The sequence below is a fragment of the Pteropus alecto genome, unplaced genomic scaffold (assembly GCF_000325575.1).
Source record: "Pteropus alecto unplaced genomic scaffold, ASM32557v1 scaffold11, whole genome shotgun sequence".
In the NCBI taxonomy this organism is placed as follows: Eukaryota; Metazoa; Chordata; class Mammalia; order Chiroptera; family Pteropodidae; genus Pteropus; species Pteropus alecto.
The window spans coordinates 8,763,262-8,779,653 of record NW_006431956.1 but is presented as its reverse complement, the minus strand read 5'-3'; the positions used below and the strand labels follow the sequence as shown (position 1 = coordinate 8,779,653).

At 36.3% G+C, this 16,392-nt stretch overlaps 1 protein-coding gene across 3 annotated transcripts in view; it reads left to right on the top strand.

Moving 5' to 3' along the window:
• The window catches only part of CUBN (cubilin), a 235,745-nt gene that overhangs the window by 26,749 nt on the left and 192,604 nt on the right, over nt 1–16,392 (top strand). For all 3 annotated transcript variants that reach the window (XM_015585634.2, XM_025043437.1, XM_025043438.1), the window contains exons 13-17: nt 486–598; nt 3,206–3,440; nt 5,560–5,741; nt 7,324–7,486; nt 8,559–8,746. In XM_015585634.2, the coding sequence (XP_015441120.1) occupies nt 486–598; nt 3,206–3,440; nt 5,560–5,741; nt 7,324–7,486; nt 8,559–8,746 (881 nt within the window). The remainder of the gene's footprint in view (nt 1–485; nt 599–3,205; nt 3,441–5,559; nt 5,742–7,323; nt 7,487–8,558; nt 8,747–16,392) is intronic.

Below are 16,392 nucleotides of genomic sequence, written 5' to 3'. Positions count from 1 at the left end.
TCCTGACTCTGAATCAGCACATTTACTGAGATTTTACTATGTGTTGAGCACTGTGGGAGACCCTGTGGAGAAATAAGAAAATATAAAATACAATCTCCACATATTATCTGCTTAGCTTCTGAGTGAGGAGACAAGATGAATATAACATGGCAGAGAAGAGACAAGAACTAAAGATAAGAACTAAACTGTGTTGGGTCAAGTCAGGTATCACAGGGGCAGAGAGAATGGGAGCCAGAGAAAACACGAAGAGGCAGGGAAGCATATGGCAGAGGTGAGGAGACATCAGCTGGACTTTGAACGAGAGGTGGGATTTGGGTGGATGTCAAAGGAAAAGGGGGACAGGGAAAAGAAAGAACGGTAGGGCTTTTGTCTCCAACATTAATTATTTAGACTTTCTAAATGCTTCAGCCGCAGGGTTAGAGTTGCCTAGCCTCTTCCTTTTTGGGGTTTCTGAGAAGCACAGCTGACTTTCTCTTCTTCTGCAGTGTGTGGAGGGTCCCTCTCGGGCATGAATGGGAGCTTTAGCTACCAGGTCCCTGATGTTGGTTATGTTCAAGATGTGAACTGCTTCTGGGTTATCCGCACTGAAGAAGGAAAGGTAAGTAGTGTCTCCTGTGCAACGTGTGTTGCATTTATACACACGGATATGTAATACGTGTATATATTACATGAAGTACACAGAGTGATAATTCGTGTCATATAGTGAGGACTTAGTAAGTGTCAGGCTCTGGGCTAGATATTTTACATACTTTTCTCTAACCTTACATTAACTCTTTGAAATAACTAAGAGTATCATCATTTTATAGATGAGATAATGGAAACGAAGAGAAGCTAAGTAGTTAAAACACACACACACACAAACACACACATACACACACACACACACACACGCATTTCTTAGCTGGTAATTGGAGTAGTCGGGTTTTAATCAAGTTTGGTTGTAAAGTCCATGGTTTGTCCAGTATAGATGATTCTCTACATGGGTTGGACAACTATAAGCCAATGATTTGTAAAGTCATGTTCTTACTGAGACAGTAGTGTTTGATGATGATCACTTGATTATGTTGACTATTATGCAAAAATGGGAACTGCTATTAAGATTATTTTCTTATCAGTGTCTTCTCTGGGCCACTACATGTGTCAATGTGCTGTGCTAATTGTTCCTCGTAGATTATATCATTGTATTTTAACTCTCATAACTCTAAAACATAAGAATTATCATCCTCGTTTTACATACCAGGATGGAGCCTATGGCAGCTGAGAAATTTGTCCAGAGCATGTGATTTGTAAGTGGCTGCAGTGACTGGAACCCAGGCCATTCAGTACCAATGACTATAAACCTCTTTATGAACAATCTTCACATTAAGATCTGAGCCTAAGTCTTTTAGTGCTTTTATCCCCAATATTAATTATTCAGTTTTTCCAAATACTTATTTCTCAACCAACTTGTAGACTCATTGAAATAAAGTTGTATATCTGAATAGATAAGGTTTTCCTTTGCAGTCATATTAACTTTTTCCAGCAAGCTAATGTACAAGGTCAGAAAACATTTTTTCCCTTGAGAAAAGAGGGCTCTTTGAGGCCCGGTAACCCCACAATAGAAAAACCTCCAAAATTAATGTCCTACTTGGTATGTTAATTTCCTTCCTTCCATTTAGTTTTCATGAATTCTGTTTCCTGACATTGAAAACATTTTTTTCAAGAAAAAAGTATTTTGTGAAAAAAATTTGTACTTGCATTATTAATTTCTAAGAAAATTCATTCTGCTTTTCTTGATTATTGTGATTTTCTATCTTTTTATCCCCACCACAATTTATATAATATAGTGGAGATTATGTACAAATTGGAATAGTTCAATTCATGAACAATTTATTTGATTTTCATTGGAATTGCTTCAAGGGCAAACATGATGTAAAAATACCCTAGCACAGAATTTAAAAAATGTCCCAATATCCTTTTTCATTAGTTGAATGCTTTGAGGCTTTGGATCATAATGGAAATTAAATTCCACAGCCTTCTTTTGGTTGTTTCGCTGTTTTAAATGAGGTTGATGCTACAAAATCTTTTATGTATAATTAATTATCTTACTCTATTTGTCTGTACATTCTAACATTTTAACTTGGAGACACATTTTTGTCTTTATTCTCTTCTCCTTGTATGCTCAGAACTCTTCATGCCACCTTTCCCCATTCTCCACTCTTATTACTCATCTGTTAATGATATGCAACCACTGAAGACTTGCAAACTTCACACATGCCTACACTCTGCCTACTCAGTCCACACCTGAGGCTGCCAGTCTGGGCTGGACATCAGTAGCTTGCTGAGAGGTTTAGAGACCCCCTAAGGAATCAGCCTCTCTGGGGTCAGTGATGAACATCTCTGTGCATGCTACAGGTTATTCAGGCGATCAAGGTATAAATTCTTGTGCGTGGTAAATTAGTTAAATTTAATTCAAGGTAGATTTTTCAAATGTCCAATGTATTTTATTGATTTGTCAACTATACATTTGAAGTAACTTTGTTTAATGAACTTAATAATATAATGAAAGCTAGGTAAATCTAGTTCATTAGCCCATTGAATACAGCTCAAGGGGTATAAAGTTTCTGTTATCCTAGTTGAATAGTTCTACAGATCTGTGCCCTTCAAAATTGTTAAGAACGTAGACTGTGTTTTAGCACGCACACACAAACACACAGACATACACGCACACAAAATAGACAAACACACACACACACACCCCCAAAAAAAAAAACCTCTAGGTGGTATTATATATGTCCATTACATCGATTGTGGCGATGGTATCATATGTGTTTGCATATGTCCAAACTCATCAAATCGTACACATTAAATATGTGCGGTTCTTTGTATATCAATTATACCTCAATAAAACTGTTAAAAATCTAATTAACATTAAGATTTTGGTACAGTTGATTGTGCATCTGGGGGAAAAAGGTGGAATTTTAATTTTATCTCGCATAAAAAAAGGTTTTTGATATATTTTGATATTAGTTGAAGTTAGGTTTAAGCAGTTTTTAATACAAGTCATTTAATAAGTAGAATTTCCATATGTATTTGTGGATAATTAGGAAATTATAGGTATATCTCTTGAAGTGACTCACTACATATGCCTCCTAATGAGTGGGAGAAGTCCTTTAGAATTAACACGGAAATGAAAAATAACATATTGTGACCTTTATACTTTTAGGTGCTGCGTATCACTTTCCCGTTTTTGCAGTTGCAATCAGCGAACAATTGCCCACACGAGTTTCTGCAGATTCACGACGGAGATTCCTCCGCAGCGCTTCAGCTCGGAAGGTTCTGTGGCTCCAGCGCCCCGCGTGAGCTCCTCAGCAGTGACAACGCGCTCTATTTCCATTTCCATTCTGAACTTTTGAGGAATGGGAGAGGCTTCAGGATAAGATGGGAAACACAGCAACCGGGTGAGTGTGAACAGAGAGAAAAATAAAGAAAATCTTGAGGTTATTAAAAAAAAACTTTTGATCAGTAGCTTGAATCTCCAAACATTTACTCTAACCAAAAACTTTTGGTAAGAGTAAATGTTTGGAGATTCAGTACATATATATTTTTTTATAATTATTTTTAAATCAAATAAATCTATAATGAATTTGTACTTGATTTTGTGCTCGGAAATAACAGAATGTTGGTGAAATGGAAGAGATTCAAAAACACGAGCCTTCATGGGTCCCATATGAAATTGATGAACAGCATATTTATAAGCTCCACTAGTGAATTACTGCAGGAATGTCATTGAAGACACTGTCCACGCCTTCACTTAGTGCTCCTCATCTCAAGGACCATTAGATAATTTTTTTTTGTGGCTGTTTTTTGTTTTTGGAGCTCTATTAAAAAAATTTTTTTTTTACTGTGAAATTTTTAAAATGTAGAAAGAAAAGTATACCAAACCTCTAATCTATTTACTGATAAATCTGTGGATCTATTTCTGGAATTTTTCATTTTTAATATTGGTCTACTTATCTATCCTTGTGCCACATTGACTTAATTACTGACACTTGAAATCTAGTAGTGTACATCCTCTAATTTTGTTCTTTTAAAAAATGCTAGATCCTTCACGTTAGAACTGATTTGTTAATCCCATCCCACCCCCTAGTCTGCTGGGATTTTGTAGGCATTGCATCGAATCAGTAATCAACTTGAGAAGAAATGACTTCTTAAAAATATTGACCCTGCCAACCCATGAACATGGACTATCTCTGTATTTATTTAGTTCTCTTTTAGTTTAACTTAGCAATGGTTTATAGATTGTGGTGTTTACTTATTCCACATCATTTGCTAGTTTTTTCCCTAGATATTTGAATGTTAAATGACATTATGTTTCTAAGATTTCATTTTCCATTTATTAGTATATTTGTGTCTTATATGAATGAGGTTGAACATCTTTTCATATGTATAAAGGCATTTGAATTTTTTCCAGCAAACTGTTTATGTCTCCATTTCTTTAGAAGCTCTTCATATATTAGAGATATTATTAACTTTGTATTTTATATTAAACATTTTTCCCAATTTGCCATTAACATTTCACTTTTCTTATGGTTTTTAATTTTTTTACCCATAGAATAATTTTTTGAGTACTAAGTTTTGATAAAGTCTTTGTCTGAGCAACTGAGATGTTTTCTCATTAGGAGCAGTGAGAATCATAAACTAATTTGTGTCACTTTTTGCCTCAGCAGCAAAATTTTTCTTTGAATAACCTGCATAGCTATGCAAATCTCATACTTTGCATATCTGAAATGCCATTTAGTTTTTTCTAATTTATATTTACTGCAGTCTAGATTTTTATTTAGTATTTCTATTTTTCGATTTTGCAGTAGCACTTCTCATAAGCCACCACAGGTTTTTGGTTAAATAAATGTGGGTATTAATAAAGAAAAGATTCTTACAGTCATTGATATGCAACTTTAAGGGCTGGTGGGGTGTAATGGAGAAGGTGGTGGAGTAGGCGTCTGAGGGCCGGGCCTAATCCCTCACTTGCTTCATTCCTGGGCAAGTGGCTCAACCACCATAGAAGAAATTTGAATTTATTCACTTATAAAATAATGTTTTGACTATATCATAGTGTTAAGAAACCTTCTCAAGTGAAAATTATGTAGTGCTTAACTATTTTGATGTATAAAATGATCTGATTTGTAGAAAGACATAGAAGCTGACAGAAGTTTCAAAATTTTGAAATAGTTAATATACAGAATGAACCTCCCTCAAAGTGGAAAAAAAAAAATCTATCGTCCCATTATTCATCTCTCAGACAGTTCAGCACTGTCTTTTAAATCATATCTCACCATAGGATGGCTGATAAGCATAGAGCTCAACACAGGGGTGATTCATTTATTTGTCAATTGCTAGTTCTAGATTGATAACGTTATCAAACTGGAAAACCGAAGGTCTTGTTTAATTTATGAGGGTGTCCAAAACTATACATAGTTATTTAAATGAAGCTGGGCCTTTCAGAGCAAAGGCTATGACCATTCTTCATAAATTATAGCTTGTTTACAAATGTAAAGTTATTTTTTCTTCCTATTTTAGAGTGTGGAGGTGTCCTGACTGGTACATATGGTTCTATCAAGTCTCCGGGATATCCTGGAAACTATCCCCCTGGAAGAGATTGTGTCTGGAAAGTCATAACCAGTCCTGGCCTTTTGATAACATTTGCTTTTGGGACCCTGAGTCTGGAGTACCACGATGATTGCAGTGAAGATTATCTTGAGGTAAACAATTGTGTTTAGATAGAACTTATCATAATATGATTAGAACTCAGGGAACTATGGTTTGGTGATGCTCATGGATGACCACAATTAATTAGCATTAGTTGGATGTATTTTTTAGTATACAGCCAATGTCTAAATCTTACTAAATCCTTATTTTTAATAAATGTGCCCGCTTGTTACTTCTTCTTCTGGGTTCCATTTGAATCTGGGAAAGAGACTGCCTTGCTGGAATATATTGATAATTGTCATTGGGAGGTGAGGAGTCAGCCTGTGTTCCTCCTCCTTACCTTTAGTAAATGATTAAAATGTAGAAGAAGGAAAAAGGCTGTTATATTCAAATGCCATATGCATATAGGTATAGGAAAAATTTTGCTCTCCATTTGTAGACTAAAAAGATCATTGAGAAGATTGAGTTCTTATGTTTTTTTTATCTTATCACCATAAATCTCAGTACCTCTCATAGTAGTGATAAAAGACAATCTGCTTTTCCAAGTTCCTTAGAAAAGAATAAAATGCTATGGAATTATTCATAAAGGAGAGAAGGGTATGACCATCAAACAGGGATGTCCACAAGTTAAAGTCATTAATAATTTAGCAGTTGTAATGGATTTGAAACTTTTGGGAATGACTGCACAATCTACCTCTTCCTGGACAATTTCATCAACATAATCTTTTCAATGTTGACATTAAAGTGAATTTTCTTGGAATTAATTTTCAATAAATCCCATCAAATTAAAATTACAAGCAGTTTTTTTCATTCCTACATATTAATTTGGGTACACATATATTAGAAAGTATCACTCATTCTGACAATAGTGAAATGCCTCTCATTTCTCTTCAAGCTACAATATTGCAAGGAATGAGTTAAATATAGGAATCAAGTAATGCTGCCCTATAACTCTGCTGCCAATAAAAAAAGTAATTTGAATGGATACAATTGGGCATATTAAAAGATTATTTAGTCCACTGATGCCTTGATGTTTTATGTAGTACAGAATTTGCAATTATAACACAATTATCGAATGGTTAACATGATTATTTAATAGATTAAAAAAAATTAAAAAAGAATTTCTAAGGTCACATTTTTATTGTTGTGATACTTAATTACTATTAAAGTTGCACTTTTAAAATTTATTAAGCCATATTTCTATTGTGTCTAATCTTACTTACTTTTTCCACCTCTGATTTTCCCAAATACCTAGACCAAGTTGTGAATCAATTGACATTGCTGGCATTCAGTCTATTTTCTTTTTCTGGATTACTGGGGATTCATAATTGCAAAACAAATATCTGGGGCGGGGAAACCTAGGAAAGAAAACTTTGAAATTCGTTACATTATGAGAAAAATTCAAAGTATGTTCCTCTAGTCTCCGAACTGACATGCAGACAGCGATAAGGCATCAGGAGTGATGGGAGAAGGAGCCCACCCTTTGTGGAACCCCAGTCTTGTGTCGGATGCATATATAAATGAAAACCTCCCAGACCCATTTCAAATGATTGGTTTTCTGAAGTTAAGGTACGAGATGATTTGGTTTGCTAATATCCGACCGTTAGAGCTCAATGATTCAATTTGTCGTTTCAGATTCGAGATGGTCCTTTGCATCAGGACCCCGTTCTTGGGGAATTCTGCAGCACTCTCTCTGCGCCGCCACTCCAGACCTCAGGTCCCTTTGCCAGAATTCATTTTCACTCCGACAACCAGACGAATGACCAAGGCTTCCATATCACCTACTTAACATCACCTTGTAAGTAACCTGATAATTGGAAGCTTAATATGAATGCGAAGTTCAGTGCTATGCTTATATCTGGGTTATTTTTTACTTTCTTAGACTTGTATCTTTCTTAACATGTATTTAGAAACATTTCTCTCATAATGCCAGATTTTTCTTTATCTTTCCAATGCTCTATTATTAATGTTATAGTAACCCTCGATCCCTAAATTATGAGATCGACATTATGGTGGATAAGTGTGAGGCACCTAAAATTCAATAATTCAGACATCTGTTCCCTACCTGTTAGTGTTTTGTTATGAGGGAGGTTAGTCATCAGAGAAATGCAGTCTTTCCTAAAATTTGTCAGGTTTTATAGCTATTATGCCTTTAATTGGCATTCATACCTTAAAACAAACCAACAAGCCAACAAAAAACAATGAAATGCTCTATGATTTTTATTTTAGGGGTTTATTTTATTTTATTCTAAATAGACATCATTGTGCATTGGTGAGAATTCACAGGAAAAACACTCTTTATGTCTCAAGATCAGGGAAAATAACAATGAACATCGTTTCACTGGTCCTCTTTCTCCATTTTCTTTGGCTTCAGACTGAATCTGCAGCCGATCTTCTGTAAATTGTATAGTCCATACCTGTTTTGTGTGCATATCGACTTTCCCCTCACCACGTCTTACTGTTCTGTATTCATTATTCCTTTAATCTGATTCATTTTTATAGTTATATATTTTATGTTGTTACATTTATTTCATAAACTGCCTCAGATTTTTTTTTTTTGTTTTGGAATGAAGGAGATTATAAAAGCATTTTAAAAGCAATTTGTAGAGAAGGATGTTTGTTAGATTGGAATTTAGGTCACACATCTCTACACCTGTTTCTTTAGGCACTCCATGGCTGTCCCACGAACACACACCAAACTGGAAATCTTATGATTAGATAAAAAATATTAATATATAAGCCTGTACAAGGTGAATAAAGTGGGTTTATGTTTGCATGTATATGTGTATGCTTTTAAAAATTTTATCTAATGCTTGGAAGTCAGAGGACTAGCCATCCACGTGACCTTTCCCTTCTCCTGTTCTCGTCAGTGGACCCGCCTTGTGGAGGAAACTACACAGACCCAGAGGGTCTTCTCTCTCTTGACTTGTCTGGACCTTTCTCTCACATCATTCAGTGTGTCTACACTGTAGAGCAGCCCTTGGGAGAACAAATACAGGTCAACTTCACCAGCGTGGAGCTAGAAGGCCAGAGCAGCTGTTTTCACACTTACATCGAGGTAACTTTTACTATTCGGTGCCCCTTAGATGGTTTTCAGAGTTTTTCTGTTCTGGAAAGCAGTGGTCTTCATTTGGTTGTTGGGCCAGCAGCGTCCAGGTCACTTGGATGATCGGGGTGTTAGAAATGTAATTCTGTACCTAATTCTCAACTAATCGAACCAGGACCTCTAGCAATCTGTTTTAACAGGCCCTCCAGATAATTCTGTAGCAGGCTAGCATCTGAAAACAACTGTTCTAGAGAGTATGGAAGAATTTGCCAAAAACAGATCTATGGATGGTGAAATGGGAGATTGGTAATATAACAGCGAAGGACAAAAATGAAAGCTGGCACTAGAAACTCAAAACGCTATAACGCTAAATTACAAGCTATTAAACTGAGCCCTGATAAGTAAGTTGACTGCCAGTAAGTAAGATTAATAGGATTTGCTAAAAGGATACAGATTTCCGAGATTGTCCAGGACAGTTTTATAGGTGAAGGAACTCAACTGGAGAAGTAAAAGGATTTGCCAGGGCGAGCCAGCTAGTCAGTGGCAGAGAGTTAAGTTAAAGCGTTGAATAACTCTTGTTTAAAATCTAACTCTTGTTTAAGTTTCTTTTTCTTCATTGGTTCTGCTTACTCTCATTCAGAAAACTTCAATTCTGATTTAAGTGTGTGTAATGGTTTTAACAAGAATATCTGAAACAAAAAGGCAGTTTTTGTTTGCCTGGCCTAGTATTTCTTTTTGCTTAATTATTGGTCAAGCCACAAATTAAAGAGCTGAGCAAGAGAAACAAAACGGTTTTTGTTGAGCGCAGTCATTTTATATAAATTCAGAGAGGCAGAGACAATTTTGTTTGCTGATGACCACTTCATTTTCCCAGGAAAAACTTATATAACCTCTTGCCCTCTTCCCTCCTTGACATGTAGAGAAAGAGAACAAAGAATTTTAGCAAAAGATCTGGACTTAGCTGAAGAATGATACCACAGCAATGCATTTTTTTTTGAATTCAGAGATTTTTATCTCAGAAGTGAGATGAATATGCATATTTATTTGATTTATGTTTTCTAGAGTTTCTCATAAAGTACATTAAAGTTTTACACTATGGAGCAATTTTAGAAATTTTTATGTAAATAAAAATTAAATTTCCAACATTTTTTTTTACTTTGAGAACAGTAAAATTAGCTCACATTTAGAGAATGCTTACCATGCACCAGGTGCTCCTCTAAGACTTCAAAATACTGTAATATATTAAGTAGGTAACAATTACTGTCTTCTTACTGCCTCTTGGTACATGCTTTACATAAGTTAATGCATTGAATTTTCACAATAGCCATTATTATTCCTATTTTGATAGTAGGAAACTGAGGCCCAGAGAAGTTGTTACATGCTCGTGGTTGCACGTCTGAGGAGCAGTGGAGCTGAGAATCTAATTTAGTAGTTCCAACTCCTGCCTTGAGCTTATCAGTTCAGAAACAGCCAATGAGACCCTTTCATGGTTGGCCATCAAAGTATCAATATTCTGATGTACCCATACACACACTCAAAGTCTTAATCAAGTTTCCCTCAAGGCTCGTTGATGAAAAAATGAAATAACTTTATTATTAGAAAGACAAGTCATGTATAGTAAGTTGAATAATTGAATAGGCTTTTCTATTATATCTTTAGCCATCTTAAAGGAATGCAACCAATTGATTTGTAGAATTTTAACACTATCGAGGACCTCAGAGGTCATCTAATCTAAATCCTTAATTTTACAAATGAGGAAATTAAGGTCACAAATGTCAAATTCTAGTTATTGTTACATAGGATTTAGATGAACCTACATTGGATTCTATGTAGACATATATTGATTTAGATCAAAGTTCTTTGCCATTAAATCAAATCTATCTATTGGGGAAATTTATGAACTAAACTCATTTTTAAAAATGTACATCCACTTTTTTTTTTTTTTAAGTGCTTCAGTCAGTGGGCAGGGACAAAAGCGATACTAGAACCAAATGCAGATGGCATTTTATATGACTCAACGTATTGTTCTCTACAATGACGGTTTTATTTTTAAAAGGTATGCCCCAAAAGTGAAATGTTTAAGCAAAGGAATGAAAAAAAAAAAGGTATTTCAGATAGATTGGTGGGTTAAAAGAGAGACTTTGCCATTTACTAACTCTGTTTATGAGAGAGACCACCAAAAAAGAAAGAATGAAGAACAGAGAGGGAATTCTATAGACATGTGAAAGAATGATAATAGGGAATTTTCTTTTGAGTGTGACTAGATGCACTTCTAAGAATCTCAGATCTCATTCTGTGGTTCTAGTCTTTTTACCATGTGAATATATCCTTTAAATGAAGATTAAGATAGCATTGCCTAGCGCATCTCTTTTATGTATAGTGTGGTTTTGAAAGACTTCTACTCAGTGAGAGAGTTCCATAATAATTTATTTCAGAATCAAATTTAACTTAAAAAGATAATAAATGTGGTATTGCTCAGACCCAGTGTAGCATATCTTTCATTTTCTTTTTCTTTTAACAAGAAGCACACATTTATGTATTAATTCTTGAATTTATATATTTCTCTCAACTAAATTTTCTACTGCTAGATGCACATTGCCCACGGGTGGTGCGATGTGGCTGGTAACAAAAGAGTACAGCAGGAACAGATCAACTGTTAGTTCATCTATTTTTGTCTAAGAGAGCTTTAAAATTGTATAGAGCAGTTCAATGAATGGGACAGAAGCATCTTTCTAGAATAAAAAGCAGAACCCCTCATTAATATTTCATAAGTGATGGAAGCCTTCACTGAGTGAAGATCTCTGAGTGAAAGGCACATAAGGTAGTAATGAAAGTTTAATTTTTAATCCCAGAGAATGCAAGTAGTGGGTTGAATAGTAATTTCAGAAGCCTATATAATGCTAAGTAAGGCTGGGCTTGAAATGGGATGAGGAAGGAAATGAATAGAGTTGTTCACCCCACCAAATCTCCTTGACTAATCCCATATCATCCATCTCCCACCCTGGCCAAGACTTTGGGGAAGTAAAAAGGGAACACCAGGAGAAAGACTGATAAGAGGAGGAGAAGGAGAAGTATTTTCTGAGGCAACGAGAGGGCTTCTGGAGAAGTTCTTTCTTAGAAGTGGAAAGCAAACGGAAATAAATGGCATAGAAATTTGAAAACTGTAATTAATAAGATAAGCAGAAGTAAGTATCATTAAATTTGGTTTTTGAAAAATAGGGAATGCGTACCTATTCTATAAGTGTCATTAAATGACAGATTAATCATATTTTAGACCTCTTGCCAATCCCAGTAAATTCACAAAGAAGCAATTGTACACACATCTCTTTATAATGCAATACAATTAAAAATTATTGGTAAAAAAAATCTAAAATGTCCAACTACTTGGAAAGCTATAAACGCTCTCCTAATTAATTACTGGGTTAAAGAAGGAAGTAGAAAATGAAATGAAAGACAATGTAAAAAATAAAGAGAAAATGCTATGTATCGAAACCTGTGAGACATGATGAAATGCAATTTGTATGTAAAAGCTTTAAGATTTTAAGGAAGGAAACACAAAGTTGGGAAAGGGGAGAATATAAGCTGGAACACTGAAGACTGATCTCTCTGAACCTTTATCACCTCCTCCCCTCTCTCCTTTCTTCTCCTCCCCTCCTCCACCACTCCCAGCGGCCCCACACAGCATTCCCTTCTCCAGTGGTCTGGAGAAGAATTCAGATTTACAAAGGACTTCCTTTCACGCTTTGTTAGGCGTTGAAACTATTCAGCTCCAGCCTTAGGAGGGAGGGCTGTGACTTGGTCTGCCTGAAGGTACTCGTTATGCTCAAGGGGCTGTGCTGGTCAGTCTCATGGCTGTGAGTCACGGAATAGTTATTAAGGGTAAAAACCCAAATGGCAGAGAAAGAATAAGACCTTTGACAACGGAAGCTGGAATGTAGCTGCAGCAAACACACCAGAGCAGGCCGAGGAGTATTGTTTTCTAGTGAAATATGATATTCTATCGTTTGCATTCTTTAGCATCCTGGATTTGAGTTTCTGGTAGAGGCTGGAAACATTTGATTAGTTTCTTAGCTCTGCTGTTGTCAACACAGTTTTCCCACAATTGCCCAGCCATCCTGGTACTCTTTCATGAAGTGATAAAATATGCCATTGCTCAGGTGAAATTTATTGTCTATTTTTATCTATTTTGCTGTAATATTTAAGAAAAGACCAGACTTAAAACAAGAGTTTGTTTAGAAAGTATCATAGTGTAAACAAATTGCACCACTTTGATTTTCTTTGAACATAAGACTCATGATGCAAAGCCGAAGCCACTCATAAGGATTGTGCTTCTTCAGAAAGCTGGGATTTTTAAAAGGTCTTCTGTGAACCATACATGATTGATGAAGATTTCCTTTAAGGCAAAGTGTTGACAAAGTGGGAGCCAGGAAGAAGACTGAGATGAGAGAACCACCCAGTTTTGATTCTATTCTGTACGATAGATCCTCCCTGTATGAAAGGAGTTGTGTGCTCATGTGGAGACCGCAGACCTGTGGAACAGTGAGATGGAGAGCAGTGAGAGGAAGAGGCTAGGGAAAGGGCAGCAATCAGTCAACGATGCTACAGTCTCTTAGGACAAATCGAGAGGATGGCTAGTATTCCCTCACATAAACGAAAACAATATTGCGTGGAAACATGATAAAGAACTTCAGCTCTCTGTTTCACTGAAGGCCAGATATTTAACATCAGTCAGCCTCAGTTTCCTTGTCTGTGATAGGAATAGTAATATTACTTTTCAGTAATAATACTATTCTATTCTCAGTAATAACACTCATCTCAGGAGAATTAAAAGAGGTCATTCATTCATTTACCTATTCCTTCTCTAATTATTTATCAAACAGCTTAGATGCCAGGCACTGCGCTAGGGGATGGGTGTGTAAAATAGACAGTAAACAAGCAAGCACACAGCTCCATAATTTCAAGGTGGGAAAAGTATCATGAAGAGAAGAAACGTGACTAAGAGTAACAAGGCTACTGACTTGAATGGAATAGTCAGAGGTAGCTCCCCTGAGGATGTCACATTTTGAGTCTGAAGATGAGAAAGAGTTAGCAATGCAAAGAGCCAAGAGAAGGAGGATTCTAGGTCAGAGGTGCCAACCATAGCCTTAGAGACTGAACTGAGGAAAAAAAAAAACAAACAAATTTGGCAAACTCAAAGAATTAGACCAGAATCACAAAGGAGAGGAAGCTAGAAGCAAGAGTTAGGCAGAAGCTAGATCTTATATGGCTTTGCAGATGGAGGTAAAGAACGTAGCTTTGCTAAAAGAAAAGAGAAACGACGTGGGCATTCTTAGGACAGTGCCCGGCACACCAGTGAACCGTTACTTGAAGTTCACATGTGATTATTCTGATGACGATGATGGGGAGAAGAGGGTGACATACTGGAGTTTGCAATCACGTAAGAACATACTTCCAGGTAAAACTAAACACGTATTCCTAATTATAAAAAAGCAGACTTTAAAAAAAATCATAAAAAGTAAATTTATTGATAGAGATATTAGAAGGGGCACTAAAAAGCTTTAAAATTTCATGGGGCATAAAATGCTTTAAAATTTTAACAATGAAATCATGAAACATAGTAATGAATAATGGAGGATAATCACCTAAGAAAATAATATTTAGTCCCCATGTATCTCTGTCATCTCTTATTCTCTCATTTGGAGAGGGGCCACATCCACTTTCCTGTGCAGCCAGATTAACCTACGGCTAGTTTCCAGGATTGAGGGGCATTTCAGCCTGAAGCTCACTTCACAAGAAGCCACAGGTTAAACACTACTGTAGGGCAGCGTTCTGTTTACAGCTCTTGATTGAGTCAAGCCCAAGTACCAGCATGTTTGGTTTGCTGTGAATTAAAATTTAATGCTCAAATAGATTTTTTTATGTTGTTATATAAAAACAAATCTAGATACATAGCAGATACAAACAGATGAACACATGCATTAAGATGTGGCTTTGGAAGCTGATCTATGACAGATGTTAAAGCTCACTGCTGACTGGGCTCTATCTAGATCTCAAATTTAAAATTTCAGAGAAACTGTGTTTTTTGGCCCAGTTAATTTTAGCTCTTGCTGCAGGCTAAAAATCATGGGTCACAGGTTATATATTGAGTCTTTGGGCCTGCAACAACCAGTGTTTGCTAGATGAATAAGGCAACCAAGGAAAAATCTGGGCCTGGTTCGCAGAACACTAGAATATCGAATTTTTTTTGTCATTTCTTTGCATATATGACCCTCTATAAAGAATGAAATCGGTGTGACGTCTCTGCAAGTGACTGTAACATGGCTTCGCCTGCTTTCTTAAGGAAAAACTCCTTGTTAATACAAACCAGATTCAAATATGCGTCATCTTTCTCTAGATTATGCTGCAATAACAGTCAATAACAATAAAACATTTTAAAAAGTAGCAAAAAGAATGTCTGTGGCTTACAACAATGTACATTTATTCCTTGCTCATGTTAATATGTTGCTTGGGAGTCAGTGGCAGCTCTGCTGATCTGTCCCCTGTCCAGTCAGTCCCTGGGCCTCTGGCAGATAAGAAGTGGTTGAATCATGCAATGACTCCCAAAGCTTGGAGATTATTGGTACGTCACTTCTGCTCACATTCTGTTGGGCAGAGCAAGTCAAGCCCACAGTCAGTGGGAAAGATAAGTATTAATTCTCCATGAGGAGGACTCGCAAGTCACACAGCAGTGAGCAGCAAGGGAGTAATTCAGTCTATCCCAGTGCACAAGCGCAAAGCAAAGAGGGTTTGTTTTCTTTGGTGTGTGTGGAGGGTTGGGGATAGGGGAGGGTGTTGCAAATTCATAAGCCCTAGAATATTGAATGAGAGATGTGCTGCAAAAGTATTCGGGGTCACTTTAGAGCATTTAATGAATTTTATTTGAATGTCTTTTTCAGAGAGGTTGCAGTTAAGGTATTGCCGTGTCTGAGATCCAGGGAGAATGCAGGCTTTCAGAATTAATAAGGTTTCATTTTCACAGAGAGAGAGAAAGGCAGCCAAAATCAATTGTACCTCTAGGTTTAGGGCCCTGGAGCACTATAAGTTCCTCTGCAAACATTTGGACCGCAGCTGCCTTTCTCCTTGCTAACGCCCTTGAATTTCATTAGTGAAGCCCAGGGGAATGGCCTAATTTAGCCGGCTCTGATGCTATTTGGCTGTTTTTCTTCCTCCTTGTCATCTTCTAATGGGCAAAATAGAAAAGAGAGACTCCTATCTTAGCAGAAGGGAATGGAACTCTGGAGGATTAGAGAGCAGGAAGATAATCTTGCTCTGTGCTTCATGCTTTCTGGTTTCTAAGAACTGTTGTATGTCTGCATCTCTAACAAAAATTCAACCACCATACCCTGCCTTGAAAATGAACGGATCAATAAGTATTCGTCTGTGTTTAAGTGCTAAAAAGAACACAAAAATTTTCTCTTTCTTCAGAGATTTTCTATTTGTTTAGCATGATATTTAGCATACCTTTATGACAGTATGGAAAAAATTTGTGTTACAGCTTATAGAAAGGAACTGGTTTGGTTAGTCATTGGAGAAGCATGTGATTTTAATGTCTGTGTAAGACTATCATATGGCTGTACCATAATTTATTTAATCACCCTCCTATTATTAGACACTGGAAA